The sequence below is a fragment of the Podarcis filfolensis genome (genome assembly GCF_964270895.1).
Source record: "Podarcis filfolensis genome assembly, chromosome: 6".
Taxonomy (NCBI): domain Eukaryota; kingdom Metazoa; phylum Chordata; class Lepidosauria; order Squamata; family Lacertidae; genus Podarcis; species Podarcis filfolensis.
This window is the reverse complement of record NC_139609.1, coordinates 2,929,448-2,949,271: the sequence shown is the minus strand read 5'-3', so window position 1 is coordinate 2,949,271 and position 19,824 is coordinate 2,929,448. Positions and strand designations below refer to the sequence as shown.

The 19,824-nt window shown below is 46.9% G+C and overlaps 2 protein-coding genes across 3 annotated transcripts in view; both read right to left on the bottom strand.

Moving 5' to 3' along the window:
- OLFML2B (olfactomedin like 2B) overlaps positions 1-5,553 on the bottom strand; it is a 32,945-nt gene extending 27,392 nt beyond the window's left edge. The window contains exon 1 of one of the 2 annotated variants that reach the window (XM_083621382.1): positions 4,706-5,553. In XM_083621382.1, the coding sequence (XP_083477508.1) occupies positions 4,706-4,858 (153 nt within the window). In that variant the 5' untranslated portion in view covers positions 4,859-5,553. The remainder of the gene's footprint in view (positions 1-4,705) is intronic. The other variant, XM_083621383.1, reaches the window with a different exon arrangement.
- The window catches only part of LOC310765884 (uncharacterized protein), a 148,474-nt gene that overhangs the window by 114,883 nt on the left and 13,767 nt on the right, over positions 1-19,824 (bottom strand). The window lies entirely within an intron of this gene.

Genomic DNA, 19,824 nt, shown 5'->3' with positions numbered 1-19,824 from the left:
GTGGATTTGTAGCTGGTTGACTGACTGAACCCAAAGAGTACTCATTAACGGTTCCTCACCATCCTGGAAAAAAGTGACAAGGTTCTGTCGTGGGCCCCTTGTTGTTCAACGTCTTTATAAATGACTTGGATGAAGGACCTGGGGGGATGATCATCAAATTTGTAAATGACACCAAACTGGGAGGGGTAGCTAATGCCGCAAAAGACAGAATCAGAAATGAAAATGACCTTAACAGATTGGAGAACTGGGCGCAAGCGAACAAAATGTATTTCAACAGGGACAAATGTCAAGTTCTGCACTAGGCAGGAAGAACCAGATGCACAAATATAAGATGGGGAACGCCTGGTTTACTAGCAGTACATGTGAAAAGGATCTAGGGGTCTTGGTGGACCATAAGCTTAACACGAGTCAACAGTGTGATGCAGCAGCAAAAAAGGCAAATACTATTCTAGGCTGCAACAACAGAAGTCTAGTGTCCAAATCAAGGGAAGTAATAGTACCACTCTGTTCTGCCTTGGTCAGACCACACTTGGAATACTGTGTCCAGTTCTGGGCACCACAATTTAAGAAGGATGTTGACAAGCTGGAACTTGTGCAGAGGAGGGCGATGATCAAAGGTCTGGAAATTAAGCCTTACAAGGAACAGTTGAAGGAGCTGGGTATTAGCCTGGAAAAGAGGAGAGTGAGAAGAAACATGATAGCCATCTGGAAACATCCTAAGGGCTGTCACATGGAAGAGGGAACAAGCTTGTTTTCTCCTGCTCAGGAGGGTAGGTCTCAAACCAATGGAGATTCCAACTAAACATTCAGAAAAAACTTTCTAACAGTAAGAGATGTTTGGCAGTGGAACAGACTCCCACGAGAGGTGGTGGACTCTCCTTCCTTGGAGGCTTCTAACCAGAGGCTGGATGGCTATCTGTCATGGATGCTGTCGCTGAAATTCCTGCATTGCAGGGGGTTGGACTAGATGACCCTCGGGGTCCCATCCAATTCTATGATTCAATGAATCCAAGTAAGAAATAATATATATAGGCATTCCTTCGCCTGACCATCATTCAAAATCAGAAAGGTCTATCAGCTCTAAAGAAAGCAAACTTCACACCAGTATTCCTACAGTTATGACAATGTCTTGAAGACGCATGTTCATCATGGTCAGGCTGCATCACTGCGGTAAAGATGGCTATCCTGCCGAAATTTTTGTTTCTCTTTCAAGTGCTGCCAATTATGATTACACCCAAACAATTTAAAAATTGGCAGTGCTCAATAAACAAATTTATTCACAAAAGGGAGGGAAAGCACGACTAGGCTCCAGAATTATATATGGAAGTGTCAAAAATGGTGGTCTCAGAATCCCACATCTCCAAACTCATTACAATGCCTTCTAATTAAAGTATTTGATGTCACTAATCCATGGGCAAAAAGGTAAACCACAGGTATGGATATAGAAATTTCAGGTCCTGTATATAGAGCATATCCTTTTCTACCCTCCGCACTCATGCTATTGTGAATGCTTTCCTCTGAACCACAGTAAATGTGTGGAAAGCAAAGTTTAAAAAACTGGCTCCCCCAATATCTCCCCTTATCCCTCTTCGCTTTCATCCAGGGCAATGTTTAGATTGGAATGGTTTGGAACAGGTGGGTCTTTATAAATTAAAAGATTTCTATGCAAACAGTAACCCCCCCCACACAAAAAGAACAATTCATAGCTGCCATACCAAACCTTAAATGGTCATGGTACCACTTCAACCAGCTGTTAAGATTCCTGTTAAACCCAGACATTTCCACTCAAGCAAACAGGAAACTAACAGCAGTAGAGCATTAACCTCTCTCCACTCTCTAAGGGCACAGGTTCCTCAATTTATAAAGCTCGAATAATACTAGAATATGGCAATCTATTGTTCACAAAAATGCCGTGGAAAATGGACATAGATGTGCAAATACCAAATGAAAAAGGGATGGCTTTGTAGTCTGGGAGACCACTGGAATCAATTTCTGCCAAAATAAGGGAAGCCTCATTAAAACTTCTGCATAGGTGGCATTATACACTGCTGAGGCTATCCTGAATATGTAAGGAAGTTAATCCCAATAGTTGGAGGAGATGTATTTCCATATGTGGTGGTGTTACGACATCATCAAACCCTTCTGGAATGCTGTCTTCAAAGAAAAAAGCTTGATGCAGAACAAAACAATTGAAATGTCCCCTGCCCTAGCACTGCTGGGGCTTAGGATCCTGTCTGCTCACGAGTATCCTAACGATGACCTCTTAACCTTTCTATGGACTGCTGCCCATATGGAGATAGCCAGCTGTTGGAAAACCAGTGTTGGGCTGAACATTGATTCTTGGTATAACAGAGTATGGTCATAGCTGAGAAACTAACATGCCAGGTGAGAGCGGCAAAGGGCAAACACAATCCATATTCCTTTTATAACATATGGCAAACATTTATTGAATACTAATCGCTCAGACTGTGGCAGGAATCCACCCAGCACTCGTGGGAAAATGTGGCGTGATCTCTTAAAGTAATCAAATGAAACTTTAACACACGGCAAGTCTGTAATTTTATCAGGACAAGTTATTTGTTTTTTTACTGTTGTAACAATTATTTTCTCAAAAATTATCTTCTGCACCTTGAATATAAATAAAAACAGTATTTAAAAAATACGCAATGTCATTAAAACAACCTGAATGAAAATGCACAATAAAACAATTTAAAAGCACAGATGATGATTGTTATGTACTGAAGTTCTTACCCTAGGCCAATAGGGGGATACTGTAGATAAAGGTAAAGGGGACCCCTGGTGATTAGGTCCAGTCGTGACCGACTCTGGAGTTGCGTTGCTCATCTCGCTTTATTGGCCAAGGGAGCCGGCGTACAGCTTTCGGGTCATGTGGCCAGCATGACTAAGCCCCTTCCGGCGAACCAGAGCAGCGCACGGAAACGCCGTTTACCTTCCCGCCAGAGCGGTACCTATTTATCTACTTGCACTTTGACGTGCTTTCGAACTGCTAGGTGGGCAGGAGCAGGGACCAAGCAATGGGAGCTCAGCCTGTCGTGGGGATTCAAACCGCCGACCTTCTGATCGGCAAGTCCTAGGCTCTGTGGTTTAACCCACAGCGCCACCCACGTCCCTATACTGTAGATAGTTATGCAAATAAGGGATCGAAAGTGACGTTCAGTGATTGGATAGTTTTAGAAAATTGTTACAGTTATGTTGTACTGGAGCTCTATATAAGCAGGCTGACTGAACCCTTCAGTTCTGTTCTGTTCTGGCCTGTGAATAAACAAGAGCTGTTTGAAGAATCTCTGTGTCGTATGATATGTTCACCCACAACTTAACAATGATGATGGCAATGTTAACAACTACCTGTTAACAACCCACTTGCCAAAAAAGATAAAATAAAAGAAGAAATAAGTGCTAACGAACTTTTATACCATCTGTGACTTCAGACGTATAGTAGGCTATTTTGAGCTTTACAGATTTTCCACAGTAAGAGAAAACTGCATCAAATGTAAAAAAGACAAGGCGGGGAAGTACTGGAATTTTGATGACAACAACATTGGGTGGGTGGGTGTGGAAGCAGTCTAGGAAGCAAGTTGAAGCAGATGAGATCCACATCAGACTGTGCTTCTGTTCCCAGACGTTAGTACAGATGAAAATTAAGAAAGTTCACAGCCCATAGGGTGTAACACTGCAGTGCTCAACATGGCGCACACATGTGCAGAGATCCCATCAAGGGATGAAGTGGAAAGATACCTTTGAAGAGAGTTTCTTTAACACAACCTGTTTATGTTAAGGCTATGAATCACTGCACCATCTTAAGCACGCTCTCTTTGGAATAAGTCCCATAGAAGCAAATTCCACGGAGTTCAAAGTAAAGATGTTTTTGATTGAGCTGCAGATCCAAAAGCTTCAGCTCAACTGAGTCACAGTTCAGCCTTCAAAAATATGAAGCATATTTATTTCTCAAAGGGACAGGCACCCAAATGAAAAATCCACATACATCCTTCTTTGGCAAAATAATGGCTCTAATCTGAACCGGTTTGCAGACTAAACTAACTTGCAGCAAGTCTGCAGGGTGCTAAATAATGATTTCCACACCCTTGGAACCAGCACCTGAATACTGCACACATTTATTTCATTTTTAAATTTATCTTTATCCAGTTCTCAATGCAGCACAACACACATTGATTTGGAAGCAAACCTCAGGCATTCGGTGGAACTTGCCTCAAAGAGACCTGTTTTTCAAAGAAAACATAAGCTTCCTGAAGTTCTAAGCAAATCCGCGCCTGGGAACCGGGAAGCCTCCCCCCCCCCCCCGGCCGTGCCTGCAGCTGGCACCCCGCTCGGGCCCGCGTCCAGAGAGCCCCTCGCCTGCCCGGGATCCCTTCCGAGCGCACGGCCGGGGGATGAGAGGGCGAAGAGGGAAGGCGCCCGCCTCCTCGTTCCCGCACCTTCTTCCTACCCAGCCAGATCCCGGCTCCGTCGGACGCACCCCGGTCTACTTCAGGAGCGGGAAACAGATGGCCTCCGGCAGACCCAGCCGCCTCATCCTGAGCGTCTGCCCGGCCCCGGCCGAATCGCCCCCGGCTGCCCGGGCTCCGCGCAGAAGTGCGCCCAAGCCGAGCCGCACCCGGGGACGGGAAGCGGGGTTCCGGGCTGCCCCGGTGCGCTTCAGCCCCGCGTCGCCTCCCCCTTCTCGTACCTGCGAGAGGATGTTCTCCTGGTTGTCCGCCTCGTCGTGCAGCGGGGCGCCGGCGGGGGTGGCGGCGGGGCTGGCGGCGGCGGAGGAGCCCCAGCAGGCAGCCAGCAGCGCCGCCGCCGAGCAGCAGCAGAGCAGCGCCACGGGCCGAGCCATGGAGGGCGCAGCGGCTAGCGGGCGTCGGGGGGCGAGGGGCCGGGCATGGGCGGCGGCGGGGTCTCGCTGCGAGCCGAGCTGCACCGGCCGCGCCGGGGATGGCGGCTGCGGGGAAGAGCGCGCCTGACTCCGGCTCCGCTGCCCGTCTGGGGGCGAGGCGGGGCGGGGCGGGCCGGAGGAGGAGCCTCCTCTTCGGCTATTGTGTCTTCCGACCCCCCGCCGCCCGGCCAGGAGGACGGCGCCCCAAACCCGCCCGAAGCCCCGAAGGTCTGGGGCCGAAAGGCAGCGTCCGACCCCGGTCAGGCGGGTCTCGAGGGGGCCCGCATTTGGCGCGCAAGATGCGCGCGCGCGTGTCCCGCTAAGGTCGAGGCTCCCCCCGAAGCGGGTCGGAAACGGGAGAGCCGCGCTTCTTGTCTGAAGGGACTCCAAGGCGCGAAGCCTGACGAACCTCGCCTGGAAACGTCTTGCGGGCCCACAAGCCCCAGGCGGGCGGGCAGGGGGTCGCCTCGCCTGGAGGAAGCGGGAGGCGGGCGCCGAAGGACTTGGCCGGGCCAGAACACCTCCGGGGCGCCAGGTCCCGCTCCGGCCCCTTCCCCGCCACTTCGGGCTGGGCAGCCGGGCCAGGCAGCAGCCGGAGCCACGAAGCCTCCAGCCGGACGGGCGCCGCTTGGGGAGGCCACGCCAGCCAAGAAGCAAGCCGGCCCGAAGCTAGGCTGCCCCCGGGCAAAGACCCAGCTTGGCCCCACCCCGGTGCCCTGTGCCCACATACACGTGCGAACAAACACCGCAACCCATTTATTTGTAAAGGGTATAAAAAGTAGGCAATACAGTGGTACCTCGGGTTACATACGCTTCAGGTTACATACGCTTCAGGTTACAGACTCTGCTAACCCAGAAATAGTGCTTCAGGTTAAGAACTTTGCTTCAGGATGAGAACAGAAATCGTGCTCTGACGGCGCGGCAGCAGCAGGAGGCCCCATTAGCTAAAGTGGTGCTTCAGGTTAAGAACAGTTTCAGGTTAAGAACAGACCCCCGGGACGAATTAAGTACTTAACCGGAGGTACCACTGTATATTATTGGAATACAAAAGAATCCCAAGCTTCCCTTCCACTAAAAGCAAATCGTTTGACAATGGTAGAACTTCCACGTCCAGCAAGTGTCTGAGGTCAGGTTTTGAATTGGATTTATTTGGTCACAGGATCATTAAAAGGCTGCATTTCCATAAGATCGGCCAAGACCCTCTGGCTTCCTTCTAAAACGTTTTCCCCTCCTCTCTTTGAGGCTTTTGGCCACCCATCCCTCTTCTTGGTTCTGTGCAAACCCTTTCAAGGAGTATTGACCTGTAAATTTACTCCTAAGCTTCAACAAGATTCCTTTGGTTGTTGTTGTTGAGTCGTTTAGTCGTGTCCGCCTCTTCGTGACCCCCTGGACCAGAGCAGGCCAGGCACTCCTGTCTTCCTTCACTTTTAAGATTCCTTTACTTTTGTTTGATTACTCATTTTAAGAAATGATCATTTTGTAGTCATTTTAGGTTCGCTGTATGGTGAATAAAAATGCTTTTTGCGAGTCGAAAGTGCCCTTCCAGGACAGTCCTAAGGCAGCCAGGCTGACTAGCGCCTGCCAGGGATCTGCCTCTGGCAGGAAAAATGCCCCTCACTTTCCTGTGTGTAAATCGTGTATAGTCTGTAAAATGACTCAACCTGAGCTATTTAGACACATTGGAAAAACGTAAAAGGCGGATCTACACGGATCCTCGTGAATTCATATGATTTTTTCATTCAAATTAAATAAAACCACCATGATACTGTAGACCATGTCTTACTCTGTAGAAAGCATCAAAAAAATCACGCATCCACTGTTTCGGGGGGGCGCAGGGGCGCAAAAACATGGTTAAAAAACACGGATCCTCATGGATCCTCATGATTTTTCCACTAGATCAGCCCAAACTCACCATCAGATCAAAGATCATGGCCATGGGCACAGCATCCACCACAAAAATCACGGATCCACGGCTTCCTGGCGAAACCGTGGCCCAAAAACGTGGTTTTGAAGCACGGATCTTCATGGATCCACACGCTTTTTGCATCGGGCCAACCCAAACTCACCGTCAAATCACACATCATGGCCATGGGCACAGCATCCACCAGAAAAATAACGGATCCACGGCTTCCTGGCCATACCGTGGCCCAAAAACGTGGTTCCGGACCACGGATCCTCATGGATCTTCATGCTTTTTGCATTGGGCCACCCCAAACACACTGTCAAATCACACATCATAGCCAGGAGCACAGCCTGCACCACAAAAAACACAGATCCACGGCTTCCTGGCCACTCCATGGCCCAAAAACGTGGTTTTCAAGCACGGATCCTCATGGATCCTCACGCTTTTTGCATTGGGACAACCCAAACTCACTGTCAAATCACACATCGTGTCCAGGGGCACAGCATCCACCACAAAAAACTGAGATCCACGGTTATCTGGCAACGGCATGGCCCAAAAACGTGGTTTCGAAGCATGGATCCTCATGGATCCTCATGATTTTTGCACTATATCAGCCCAAAGTCAAAATCAGATCAAACATCATGGCCAGGAGCACAGCATGCAACACAAAAAACTCGGATCCACGGCTTTCTGGCCACTCCATGGCCCAAAAACGTGGTTTTCAAGCACGGATCCTCATGGATCCTCACGCTTTTTGCATTGGGACAACCCAAACTCACTGTCAAATCACACATCGTGTCCAGGGGCACAGCATCCACCACAAAAAACTGAGATCCACGGTTATCTGGCAACGGCATGGCCCAAAAACGTGGTTTCGAAGCATGGATCCTCATGGATCCTCATGATTTTTGCATTGGGCCAACCCAAACTCACCGTCAAATCACACATGATTTCCAGGGGCATAGCCTGCACCACAAAAATCACGGATCCACGGCTTCCTGGCCACTCCATGGCCCAAAAACGTGGTTTTCAAGCACGGATCCTCATGGATCCTCACGCTTTTTGCATTGGGACAACCCAAACTCACTGTCAAATCACACATCGTGTCCAGGGGCACAGCATCCACCACAAAAAACTGAGATCCACGGTTATCTGGCAACGGCATGGCCCAAAAACGTGGTTTCGAAGCATGGATCCTCATGGATCCTCATGATTTTTGCACTATATCAGCCCAAAGTCAAAATCAGATCAAACATCATGGCCAGGAGCACAGCATGCAACACAAAAAACTCGGATCCACGGCTTTCTGGCCACTCCATGGCCCAAAAACGTGGTTTTCAAGCACGGATCCTCATGGATCCTCACGCTTTTTGCATTGGGACAACCCAAACTCACTGTCAAATCACACATCATGGCCAGGGGCACAGCATCCACCACAAAAAACTGAGATCCACGGTTATCTGGCAGTGGCATGGCCCAAAAACGTGGTTTTCAAGCACGGATCCTCATGGATCCTCACACTTTTTGCACAAGACCAGCCCAAAGTCACCATCAGATCAAACATCATGGCCATGGGCACAGCATCCACCAGAAAAATAACGGATCCACGGCTTCCTGGCCATACCGTGGCCCAAAAACGTGGTTTTGAAGCATGGATCCTCATGGATCCTCATGATTTTTGCACAAGACCAGCCCAAAGTCACCATCAGATCAAATATCATGGCCAGGGGCACAGCATCCACCACAAAAATCACGGATCCACGGCTTCCTGGCCATACCGTGGCCCAAAAACGTGGTTCCGGACCACGGATCCTCATGGATCTTCATGCTTTTTGCATTGGGCCACCCCAAACACACTGTCAAATCACACATCATAGCCAGGAGCACAGCCTGCACCACAAAAATCATGGACCCACGACTTCCTGGTAAATCCATGGCCCGAAAACGTGGTTTTGAAGCACGGATCCACATGGATCCTCACGCTTTTTGCATAGAGCTACCCTAAACTCACTGTCATGTCACACATCATGTCCAGGGGCACAGCCTGCACCACAGAAAACTCAGATCCACGGTCATCTGGCAACGGCATGGCCCAAAAACGTGGTTTCGAAGCATGGATCCTCATGGATCCTCATGATTTTTGCACTAGATCAGCCCAAAGTCAGCATCAGATCAAACATCATGGCCAGGGGCACAACATCCACCACAAAAATCACGGATCCACGGCTTCCTGGTCAGACCACAGCCCAAAAACGTGGTTTTGAAGCATGGATCCTCATGGATCCTCACACTTTTCGTATTGGGCGAACCGAAACTCGCTGTCAAATCACACAACATGTCCAGGGTCACAGCCTGCACCACAGAAAACTCAGATCCATCGCTTCCTGGCAACACCATGGACCAAAAACGTGGTTTTGAAGCACAGATCCTCATGGATCCTCACGCTTTTTGCACTAGATCAGCCCAAATTCACCGTCAAATCACACATCATGGCCAGGGGCACAGCCTGCACTACAAAAAACTCGGATCCACGGTTATCTGGCAACGCCATGGACCAAAAACATGGTTTCGAAGCACGGATCCTCATGGATCCTCATGCTTTTTGCACTAGATCAGCCCAAACTCACCATCAAATCACACATCATGGCCAGGGGCACAGCCTGCACCACCAAAATCACGGATCCATGGCTTCCTGGCCACTCCATGGCTCAAAAACATGGTTTTGAAGCATGGATCCTCATGGATCATCACACTTTTTGCATTGTGGAACCCCAAATTCACCCTTTATTAACATATCTTGTACATAACCACAGATCTGACCACAAACATCATGGATCTACTGCTTCATGGCCCTGGCCAGATGCTACCCTGGATATATTGGCCAATTTTTAGGTGGGTGTGCTGGGATGGAGGAAACGTAGTCGGCTGAATCTCTATCCTTTAAAGATGGGCGCCCAATGGCTGGGCCAGAATAATTTCAGTTTGGTTTGCCAGCTCCCAGCTCTTCATGGGGCGCAATAGTCACCTGTAGCTGCCATCAGGAGTCCCTGTGTGATCCTGGATGCTTCTGTCTCTATGGAGGCATTGGTCACAAATGTAGCCAAACTTGAATTTTCGAATCTATGTCAGGTTAGGCAATCGGTACCGTACCTGTCCCTTTCCAACCTAGCCATGGTGATCCATGCAGTAGTCACCTGCATACAGTGGTACCTCGCAAGACGAATGCCTCGCAAGACGGAAAACTCGGAAGACGAAAGGGTTTTTGGTTTTTTGAGCTGCTTTGCAAGACAATTTTCCCTATGGTCTTGCTTTGCAAGACGGAAACGTCTTGCAAGTTTGTTTCCTTTTTCTTAACACCGTTAATACAGTTGCGACTTGACTTCAAGGAGCAACTCGTAGCACGCGGTGTGGTAGCCTTTTTTGAGGTTTTTGAAGACTTTGGTGATTTTTGAAGCTTTTCCAAAACTTTTCCGACACCGTGCTTCGCAAGACGAAAAAAATCGCAAGACGACAAAACTCGCGGAACAAATTAATTTCATCTTGCGAGGCACCACTCTACTAGACTACTTTAACTTGCTGTACACCTGAGCCGGGGAGTGCAGGGTATAAATGTGTGAGAGAGAGAATGAGAGAGAGAGAGAGAGAGAGAGAGAGAGAGAGAGATATGCAGGGCTACCCTTGAGACTGCTCCAGAAACTCCAAATGGTCTAAAATCCAGATGCATGAGTTCTTACTTGGACTTTGTGGAGAGCCCACATTCAGTTGGTTGTTCATCAGCTGGATTGGCTCCAGGTGGAGTATCAAATCAGGTTCAATGTTTTGGTGCTAATCTTTAAAGCCCTAAACAGTCTGTGACCTTTCTTATCTGTGGGAATTATCTTCCAATACACCCCCATGAGTGTGACACTCATCTAACAGCAACCTACTGGTGGTCCCTGGCCCAAAACATATCCAGCTGTCCTCAACCAGAGCCAGAGCCTTTTTGGTGGAACGCTTTGTCTAACGAGACCAGGGCTCAGTGCAATCTATCTCAGTTCTATCACTTGTCATGGTGAGTGGGCTTGCACATTCCTATGACCCTTGTGAGCGAAGCCGTTGGGAATCTCGTACTCCCAGCAGGGTCACCCAAGGTGGTAAGGTCAAAGAAAATTAAATATGCTCAGAGTCCTGTAGTGATTTCATGCTCTTTATTGCAGCTTGTAAAACAGTGACTGAATTTCCCCCAAAACCTCAGGCTTTTATATACATTATTTACACAATGAGTCCCGTCTGACTGGCTGATTCTGCTTCCCTCCTGGATCCTGATTGGTCTTTTCCTGCAAGCCAGTCAGTTCTTGCATTCTAGGATCCTACTTGCCTATTGTTCTAGGATCCAAGCTTAGTACATAACAGGGAAGGAGCTAGACAAAGAATGATCCAAGAAGTCCTCAACGGCAGAACAGACGGGTGATAACAAGCAGTGTGTTACAACGGCTGTGAAGGCAGATGAAGGCTGCAGCAGATAGGATCCACCAGTTCGTCGTGACTACTCATGCCATCAGAACAGAGCCCTACTGCGAAGACTGTGCGTTGGTCAGTGTGCACTGATCTACACACATAAAACAAATTCACGCACAGGCATCTTCCAAAAACCCAACCCAACCCCCCAAAACCCTCCCCCCATGGCGATCACTAAATGGCTACGGGGGCAGGAATGTGAAGCCCCTAGTCATGAACCGACACATGGGCGTTCAGTCGTTCTGACTCAAGGAATGAGGCAGTTGAGCAGCTCAGCAGCTGTATCCATGACTGAGCAGCCGCTTTTAGGATCCACTATGCTCACCCCGAAAAGGGGAAGGGGCTGGAAACAGTGCCCTAAACATAGTATGCCTCCCTTTTTCCCTGACTGGATTACCGCGCCCAGGTGGAATCTCTTTTCCCGTAGTTTGAATCCATTATTCTGCATCCTAGTCTCTAGAACAGCAGAAAACAATCTTGCTCCCTCTTCAACATGACATCCCTTCAAATATTTATACATGGCTATCATATCACTCCTTAATCTTCTCTTCTCTAGATTAAACAAATCCAGCTCCCTAATTCTCTCCTCATAGGGCTTGGATTCCAGACCTTTTACATTTTGGTCACCCTCCTCTGGACATGTTCCAGCTTGACAATATCCTTCTTCAACTGGACACAGTATTTCAGGTTTGGTCTGACCAACCAGAATAGTGTGGTAGCATTCCTTCACTTGATCTAGACACTATACTCCTATTGATGCAGCCCAGAATTGCATTGGCGTTCTTAGCTGCCACATCACACTGTTGACTCATATTCAGCTTGTGGTGGACTAAGACTCCCAGATCCCTTTCACTGGTACTGTTGTCAAGCCAAGTGTCCCCCACCTGTGCATTTCATTTTTTCTATCCAGGTGTAGTACCTTACATTTCTCCCTATTGAACTCCATATTGTTGGTTTTGGCCCAGCTCTCTAGGCTATTCGGGTCATTTTGAATTCTGACCCTGTCCTCTGGTGTATTAGCAACTCCTCCCAGTTTGCAGTCATTTGCAAATTTGATTAGCACGCCCTCTATTCCATCATCCAAATCATTTATAAAAATATTGAATAGCACCAGGCCCAGGACAGAACCTTGTGGAACCCCAATAGTCATTTTTTTCTAGGATGAAGGTGAGCCACTGATGAGCAATCTTTGGGTTCAGCCCGTCAACCAATTACAAATCCACCTAACAGTAGCTTTGTCTGGCCCACATTTTACTGGTTGTTTTGCAATAATATCATGGGGGACCTTTTCAAAGGCCTTACCAAAGTCAAGGTAAGCTGGTACAAGGGAAAGCAGGATTGTAATTACCGTAAAAATTACTGATCACTTTGGATCAGCAGTCTCAACCTAACCCGCTATGTGGGGAGAGCCACATGTTCCTTTGGAAGGCAAGTGGAATACAGTGTGATATACTGACAGCTGTTTTAAAAGATGTATCTGTAACTTAAAATCCAGTATCAGAAAAAAACAAAAATAGATGGTCCCTGTGTGGATAGTCATGTTTGCATGATGGGGCCACCTCCAGTGACCATGTGGCCTGATATAAGAGGGTTCTAAAATCAGTCCTGAAAGTAGACTGATTGAGAATGACACACTCATAGCTTTTGCTCTGCCATTAACAAGGTGAGCTGAAGCAAATTATTGCCTCCCTTTGGGCTTAGCAATATTTCCTACAGCATTCTTGTTGAAGGGCATTGGAGAGTTAGGTGAGGGTCACTTTTCTGTTTTTCCATCAAGCCCCCAGACAAGAATGCTACGGCATCAGCCCCAAACACTCAGTCTCATAACAAAAAATACTCAACGGAGTTAGGGCTGAGGGTAGGGGAAGTACAATCATGATCTTTACAGTCCTCTAGAAGCTGACCCTTTTGGTCATTGTGGTCATGGAGCCAAATATCTGTTCCCAAGTTTAAAGATCTAAACAAGTAAAGAACAAGCTTGCCCTTTACATGCAAAAGCCCTGAAATTCAGCCCATTGGGCAACGGATCATGGGGCTGGGAGGAGGGAGGTAAGGACTAGCACCTTCTCTGCCCTCCACCTCCAACAGCTACACCTGAAAGATTCATGAAGGGGTTCGATTTGAGAAGCTGAATGTTTATAAAGGCACTTAGCCAATTTCTGCCACAGAAATTCTGAACAGAAACACTCTGCAGGATCAGCCCCCAAAAGAAACTGCTCTATGGTCTCTGTGTTGGGAAATGGGAACAGATCTTGCTCATCACCAACCTTCCCTCCACAAATCAGTATCACTACGAGGCTGAACTGAACAGCTTGCTCCAGAGTTTTAAGAGATACGTTTCTGTGGTGTAGTGGTTAAGAGGGGTGGACTCTAATCTGGTGAGCTGGGTTCGCTTCCCTGCTCCTCCACATACAGCTGCTGGGTGACCTTGGGCCAGTCACACTTCTCTCTGAACTCTCTCAGCCCCACCTACCTCACAAGGTGTCTGTTGTGCGGGTGGAAGGGAAAGGAGATTTTTAGCCACTTTGAGACTTCTTCAAGTAGAGAAAAGCAGGATATAAAAACTAACTCCATAAATAAGAATTCTATGGAAAAGGACCATCCCTGCCATGATGATGAAAACTATATGCTTGGATTTTGCTGTATTATACCAACCTGTGGAATATGACAGTTCACAGTTTCAAAATCTATTTGGCCACAGTGGATTGACAGTCTGGACACACGAAAACCTCTGGAAGATCTTTTGAATCAATGCCTATGCGAAAGCAGTGGTACCAGTCCTTGCAGTTTCCTTCACAGTAAACCAGCGTTAGGTCACCACTGGGCCTCCTGCACCCTTCCTTCAAGAAACATAGTGACCAGCAGCCTTCGAACAAGGAAGGTAAAATATCTGAGCAATAGGTTAGTGTATCCTTCCATCCCTCTGGGCATGATCGAGACACAGTAATGTAACTCTCGTTCAAGATTTGTCTCTTTGGGAGGAACAGCATCAATTTCCACTTGAAAATATTTGTCTTGTCTTTCGAAATAGGTTTTCCCACAGGAACGGGGTGTCAGAGACAGAAATAATGGGAGAGGTTCATTGACTGTGAATGGAATATTTTGACAGATAACTAAAGAAGAGAAATAAACTGATTCCAATGTTGCCTTTTGCATTCTAATGAAACAAAATATCTGAAAAATGAAAGTAATTTTCCTTTGCTGGACTTGCCTTAAAGAAATGGATACAAATAGAAATTGCTTCCTCTAGAGGGAGCCTGTTAAATTGTTGCTACAGTCTACTTGAGGACTCAACAACTGTCAGATTAAGATCGTGGGACCAGACTTGTTTGACTTTGATAAAGTATGAGCAGGAAGGAAGTTTGGGTGCTTGCTTTATGCAAGACAAATGCCTTGCTGGAACAGATGCATGAAAAGATGGATTTGATGAATGAGAAAATGGACTTGGTGACTGTTGTGGTTAATAACTGTGGACAAGCAGGGAATATTGAGACAGAAACCATTCAAGGACCAACCTATGAACCTGTATTGACTGGGCAAGTGCAGAAGATAATGGAGGAGGATGTGGCCGCATCTCAAACATTACAAATGGAGAGACCCGAGTCCCTACAGAAGCATAAACCGCTGTCATTGAAGATTGAAGTTGGAGTGGGCCAGGGGGAGTCTGGAGCTGAGGAGGTTCTTAACTTTGGAGAGACTTTGAAATATGCTTTTAAATATCTTTTGGAGTACACTGATGACTGTGGAGAGTGGAACTGTGGGGAATGGGCGGCTTTGATGAAGGGAGATGGAGACAATTTTGGATTTGAATCCCCCAGAGATCTGCTCCCCAATGAGAAAGGGAAGAAATTAAGAAAGAGACCAACAATCGACAAGGAAAAGGGCAAGTATAAACAAAAAGAAGAAGATTTGCAGAAGGGGCATGGAGGAGACTTAAGAGCCTCGGACATATGACTTCCAGGTTGATGGACTAGATGGAATGGACAGTAAGGACTGACACGACCCGGGACCAGGAAGAAGAGACGCTGGATGAAGATTGGAAGAAAATTTATAAAGAAAACTTTTTATTGGGGGAATTAGCCTAAAATGAATGAATATTAGGGAAAATGTTAGAAGGAAACTATATGACTCTAGCAGAATATATCAGGAGTTATGGATAACTGAGCATTAAGTTTTAAGCCTTAAGGCGTTTTATGGTAAGACAAGGTTAAATAAATTAAGGTAATTTGAATAACAGAATATGGGGAAAGATGGAAAGGATCTGTTGAGTTAAATAATAGGTTAAATTGATAAGATAAATTATTTAACAAAAATTGAGAAAGATGGAAAGAATTTGCTGAAATAATTAACTAAACTAGAATACAAAAAGGGAGGTGTGAGGAGGTCAATGAAACAAGCAAATGGAAGTTGGAGATATGTAACCCGGGATTTGTGTTTTTTGTTTTATTTCCTTTTTTGCCATATTGTTGTATTGGTTTTTATGTTTTTGCGTTTTTCTCTCTTTTTTTTCTCTTTTCATGTACTGTAGTTGTTCTCTATTTTCTTTTTTTTTTGTAATTTTGAAATTATTAATAAATATTACTTTTTTTAAAAAAAGGTTTCCTCACAGAACTGTATTATTTCTTTTGCAATCCAGGGTCTAATGGCAGCCATATCCTTTTGTATGAACTGTAATTGGATGTTATTGCATCAATCACAGAGTGGTTCAATCCATGTTTGGAATCTAGATAGAACATGGTCTTCCTTTTAAAAATGATTACTATCAGTATCCAGTGGACTTCTCTGTCATTTACTGGAATAATCAAAACATCTTTCTTTAGCACTCCAAATCTCAAACAGTTCTTCAGAGCTTACACTGGCAATCTTTGACATATCTGCATGAAGTGGCAAGTATGGTAAGTGGGAAAATTGTTCCATCATGACTTAGCTCTTTGGCCATTATCACCCTGGAGGCAAGAAAGGCATCTATTATGCGATCATTTATCCAGTTTGATCCTTTCAGTGTGGTTATGTCATAGTCATACACACGGATGTTGCCAACTGAACCCACAAGTCCCATGGTTTGTAGACTGAGTGTGGGGAAGGTACAGTTGTGCCATGGGGAAACTGATGTACAAATCAGTGATTTGTCCAAACACTTCTCACTTTGTGTTGAGAATATGGGGCTGCTATCAAAAGAATCAATATTGGTCACTGTTAAATCCTCTTTCCCACTTTTTGGAGTGGAGGTCATCTGAGGCTGAGTGCTTTCCAGGTGTCTCATAGTCAGTTGGTGATCTTAAGGAGTCAAACCCCTCAGCAGCCTGCACTGAGTCAGCTGCTGGAGCTACTGTTATCTTTTCCTGCAGCCTGGGGAACTTTCTTCCCGATCTACTCTTCTGTTTTTTATTTCGCTTCAACTGTGTGAGCTGCAACTGGCAAGGCTTCCCTGGTTCTGGTGGCATGCTGATAGATTTTGTGGCAGCTATAATATGGTAACAAGTCCTGGCTGATGGGTGCGCACACAATGTCCTGTACGGACTGTGCATGCATGGCAGCCCGTATGGCCGCTGTGCGTGTGGCAGCCCGTATGGTCGCCAGGAGAGCGGCTGCCCATACAGCCTGTATGACCGCCGTGAGAGGGGCTGCCTGTATGGACGCTACGCGAGCAGCAGCCTGTACAGTCACCGCGAGAGCAGCTGCCCATATGGCCCATACGGTCGCTGCGAGAGGGGCTGCCTGTACAGTTGCCGCAAGAGCGGCAGCCCACATGGACGCCGCACAAGTGGCAGCCGGTACAGCGACCGTACTGTCACTCTCCCCCCAGCATGGCACCCCGGGGCACCATCACCCCGCTGCCCCTTCATAAGTCCCTGCAGTCAATCAAATGTACTATGAACAATCTGAAGTCATGCTGGGCACAATTCACCACTAATCCTGTTCTTTTTCTAAAAACACGTGGTGGACTCCAGGAAAGCTGTCAGCAGGCACCATGATGCCCATGGGCACCACGTTGGAAACCCCCTATTTCAAAGTTTGCACTGACAAAATCTGTTGGCAAGAAGACTTGCAGTTAAACCTCCATTTATATTACCACCCCCGCAGAGCAACCAACTTTTGTCCCAGAACCATTTGTAGCTGAATTGACGCGAGACAGGTGATTGTTTTTCATGGTTACTTTGGTGGTCTCCATCTAGTTGGTTTGATAATTTACATTCACAGGTAAGATCATCACAATCTCTGCCTTGGATATTCTTGAGGTTTAGCAGCGTCAAAAATTTCCAGGTGCTGTTCTTCACAGTGGAAGCTATGAATATGAATGTCATTTAAATTCAATGTTCTTGCTAATGCAGAACCATTTCAGATAGTGTTTGTATTTCAGTCATTCCATGGACATTGGTGTGATCTTACAATATAATTTGGTGGAGTCCATTTAACAATCATGCCAATCCATGAGGATTAAAGTATGTAATATAGTGTTTGTTCCTTGGCTGTGCTCTGTGGTTTTTGTGGTTCATTCTGTGGTCATATACATCATGTGTGATTTGATAGTGATTTCAGGGTGACCAAACATAAAAAACCTAAGGATCCATGGGGATCTGTGCTTCATGAGAATCTTTTTACAGCATGGCAGTGCCCCAAAGTGATCTGGCCATGAGCAGCATAGGTGATCGGGTAATGAATATGGGGCGACCAAGAAAACTGTGGAGCCGTAAATTTTAAAAATAAATATATATATTCAATTTTATAAGGATAGGGAAGTACAGAAAGGGAAAAGGGGGAGGGGATAGATATATAGATAGATTAGAAATTTAAAAGACCTATAAAGATTATCAAATCCTACAAAGTACTACTACTACTACTACTACTACTACTAATATATTTGTACCCTGCCCATCTGGCTGGGTTTCCCCAGCCACTCTGGGTGGCTTCCCCCCCAAAAAATGAAATAAAAATACATTAAAAAGTCACACATTAAAAACGTCCCTAAACAGGGCTGCCGTCAGATGTCTTCTAAATGTCAGGTAGTTGTTTATCTCTTTGACATCTAATGGGAGGACATTCCACAGGGCAGGCGCCACTACCAAGAAGGCCCTCTGCCTGGTTCCTTGTCGCTTTGCTTCTCACAGTGAGGTAACCACCAAAAGGCCTGGTGCTGGACATCAGAGTCTGGGCAGAACAATGGGCGTGGAGATGCTCCAAAAGCATGAGGATCCATGAGGATGCGTGCTTCAAAACCATGTTTTTGGGCTATGGAGTTGCCAGGAACCGTGGATCCGAGTTTTTTGTGGTGCAGGCTGTGCCCCTGGACTTGATGTGTGATTTGACAGTGAGTTTGGCCTGGCCCAATGCGAAAAGCGTAAGGATCCATGAGGATCCGTGCTTCAAAACAACGTTTTTGGGCCACGGTATGGCCAGGAAGCCGTGGATCTGTGATTTTTGTGGTGGATGCTGTGCCCCTGGGAATGATGTGTGATTTGACGGTGAGTTTGGATTGGCCCAATGCAAAAAGCGTGAGGATCCATGAGGATCCGTGCTTGAAAACCACGTTTTTGGGCCACGGAGTGGCCAGGAAGCCGTGGATCCGTGATTTTTGTGGTGCAGGCTGTGCCCCTGGACACGATGTGTGATTTGACAGTGAGTTTGGGTTGTCCCAATGCAAAAAGCGTGAGGATCCATGAGGATCCGTGCTTGAAAACCACGTTTTTGGGCCATGGAGTGGCCAGGAAGCCGTGGATCCGTGATTTTTGTGGTGCAGGCTGTGCCCCTGGACACGATGTGTGATTTGACAGTGAGTTTGGGTTGTCCCAATGCAAAAAGCATGAGGATCCATGAGGATCCGTGCTTCAAAACCACGTTTTTGGGCCACGGTATGGCCAGGAAGCCGTGGATCTGTGATTTTTGTGGTGGATGCTGTGCCCCTGGGAATGATGTGTGATTTGACGGTGAGTTTGGGTTGGCCCAATGCAAAAATCATGAGGATCCATGAGGATCCATGCTTCGAAACCACGTTTTTGGGCCATGCCGTTGCCAGATAACCGTGGATCTCAGTTTTTTGTGGTGGATGCTGTGCCCCTGGACACAATGTGTGATTTGACAGTGAGTTTGGGTTGTCCCAATGCAAAAAGCGTGAGGATCCATGAGGATCCGTGCTTGAAAACCACGTTTTTGGGCCATGGAGTGGCCAGGAAGCCGTGGATCCGTGATTTTTGTGGTGCAGGCTGTGCCCGTGGCTATGATATGTGATTTGACATTGAGTTTGTGTTTGCCCAATGCAAAAGCATGAGGATCCATGAGGATCCGTGCTTCAAAACCACGTTTTTGGGCCACGGTATGACCAGGAAGCCGTGGATCCGTGATTTTTGTGGTGGATGCTGTGCCCCTGCAAATCATGTGTGATTTGACAGTGACTTTGGGCTGATATAGTGCAAAAAGTGTGAGGATCCATGAGGATCCGTGCTTGAAAACCACGTTTTTGGGCCACGGAGTGGCCAGGAAGCCGTGGATCCGTGATTTTTGTGGTGCAGGCTGTGCCCCTGGACACGAT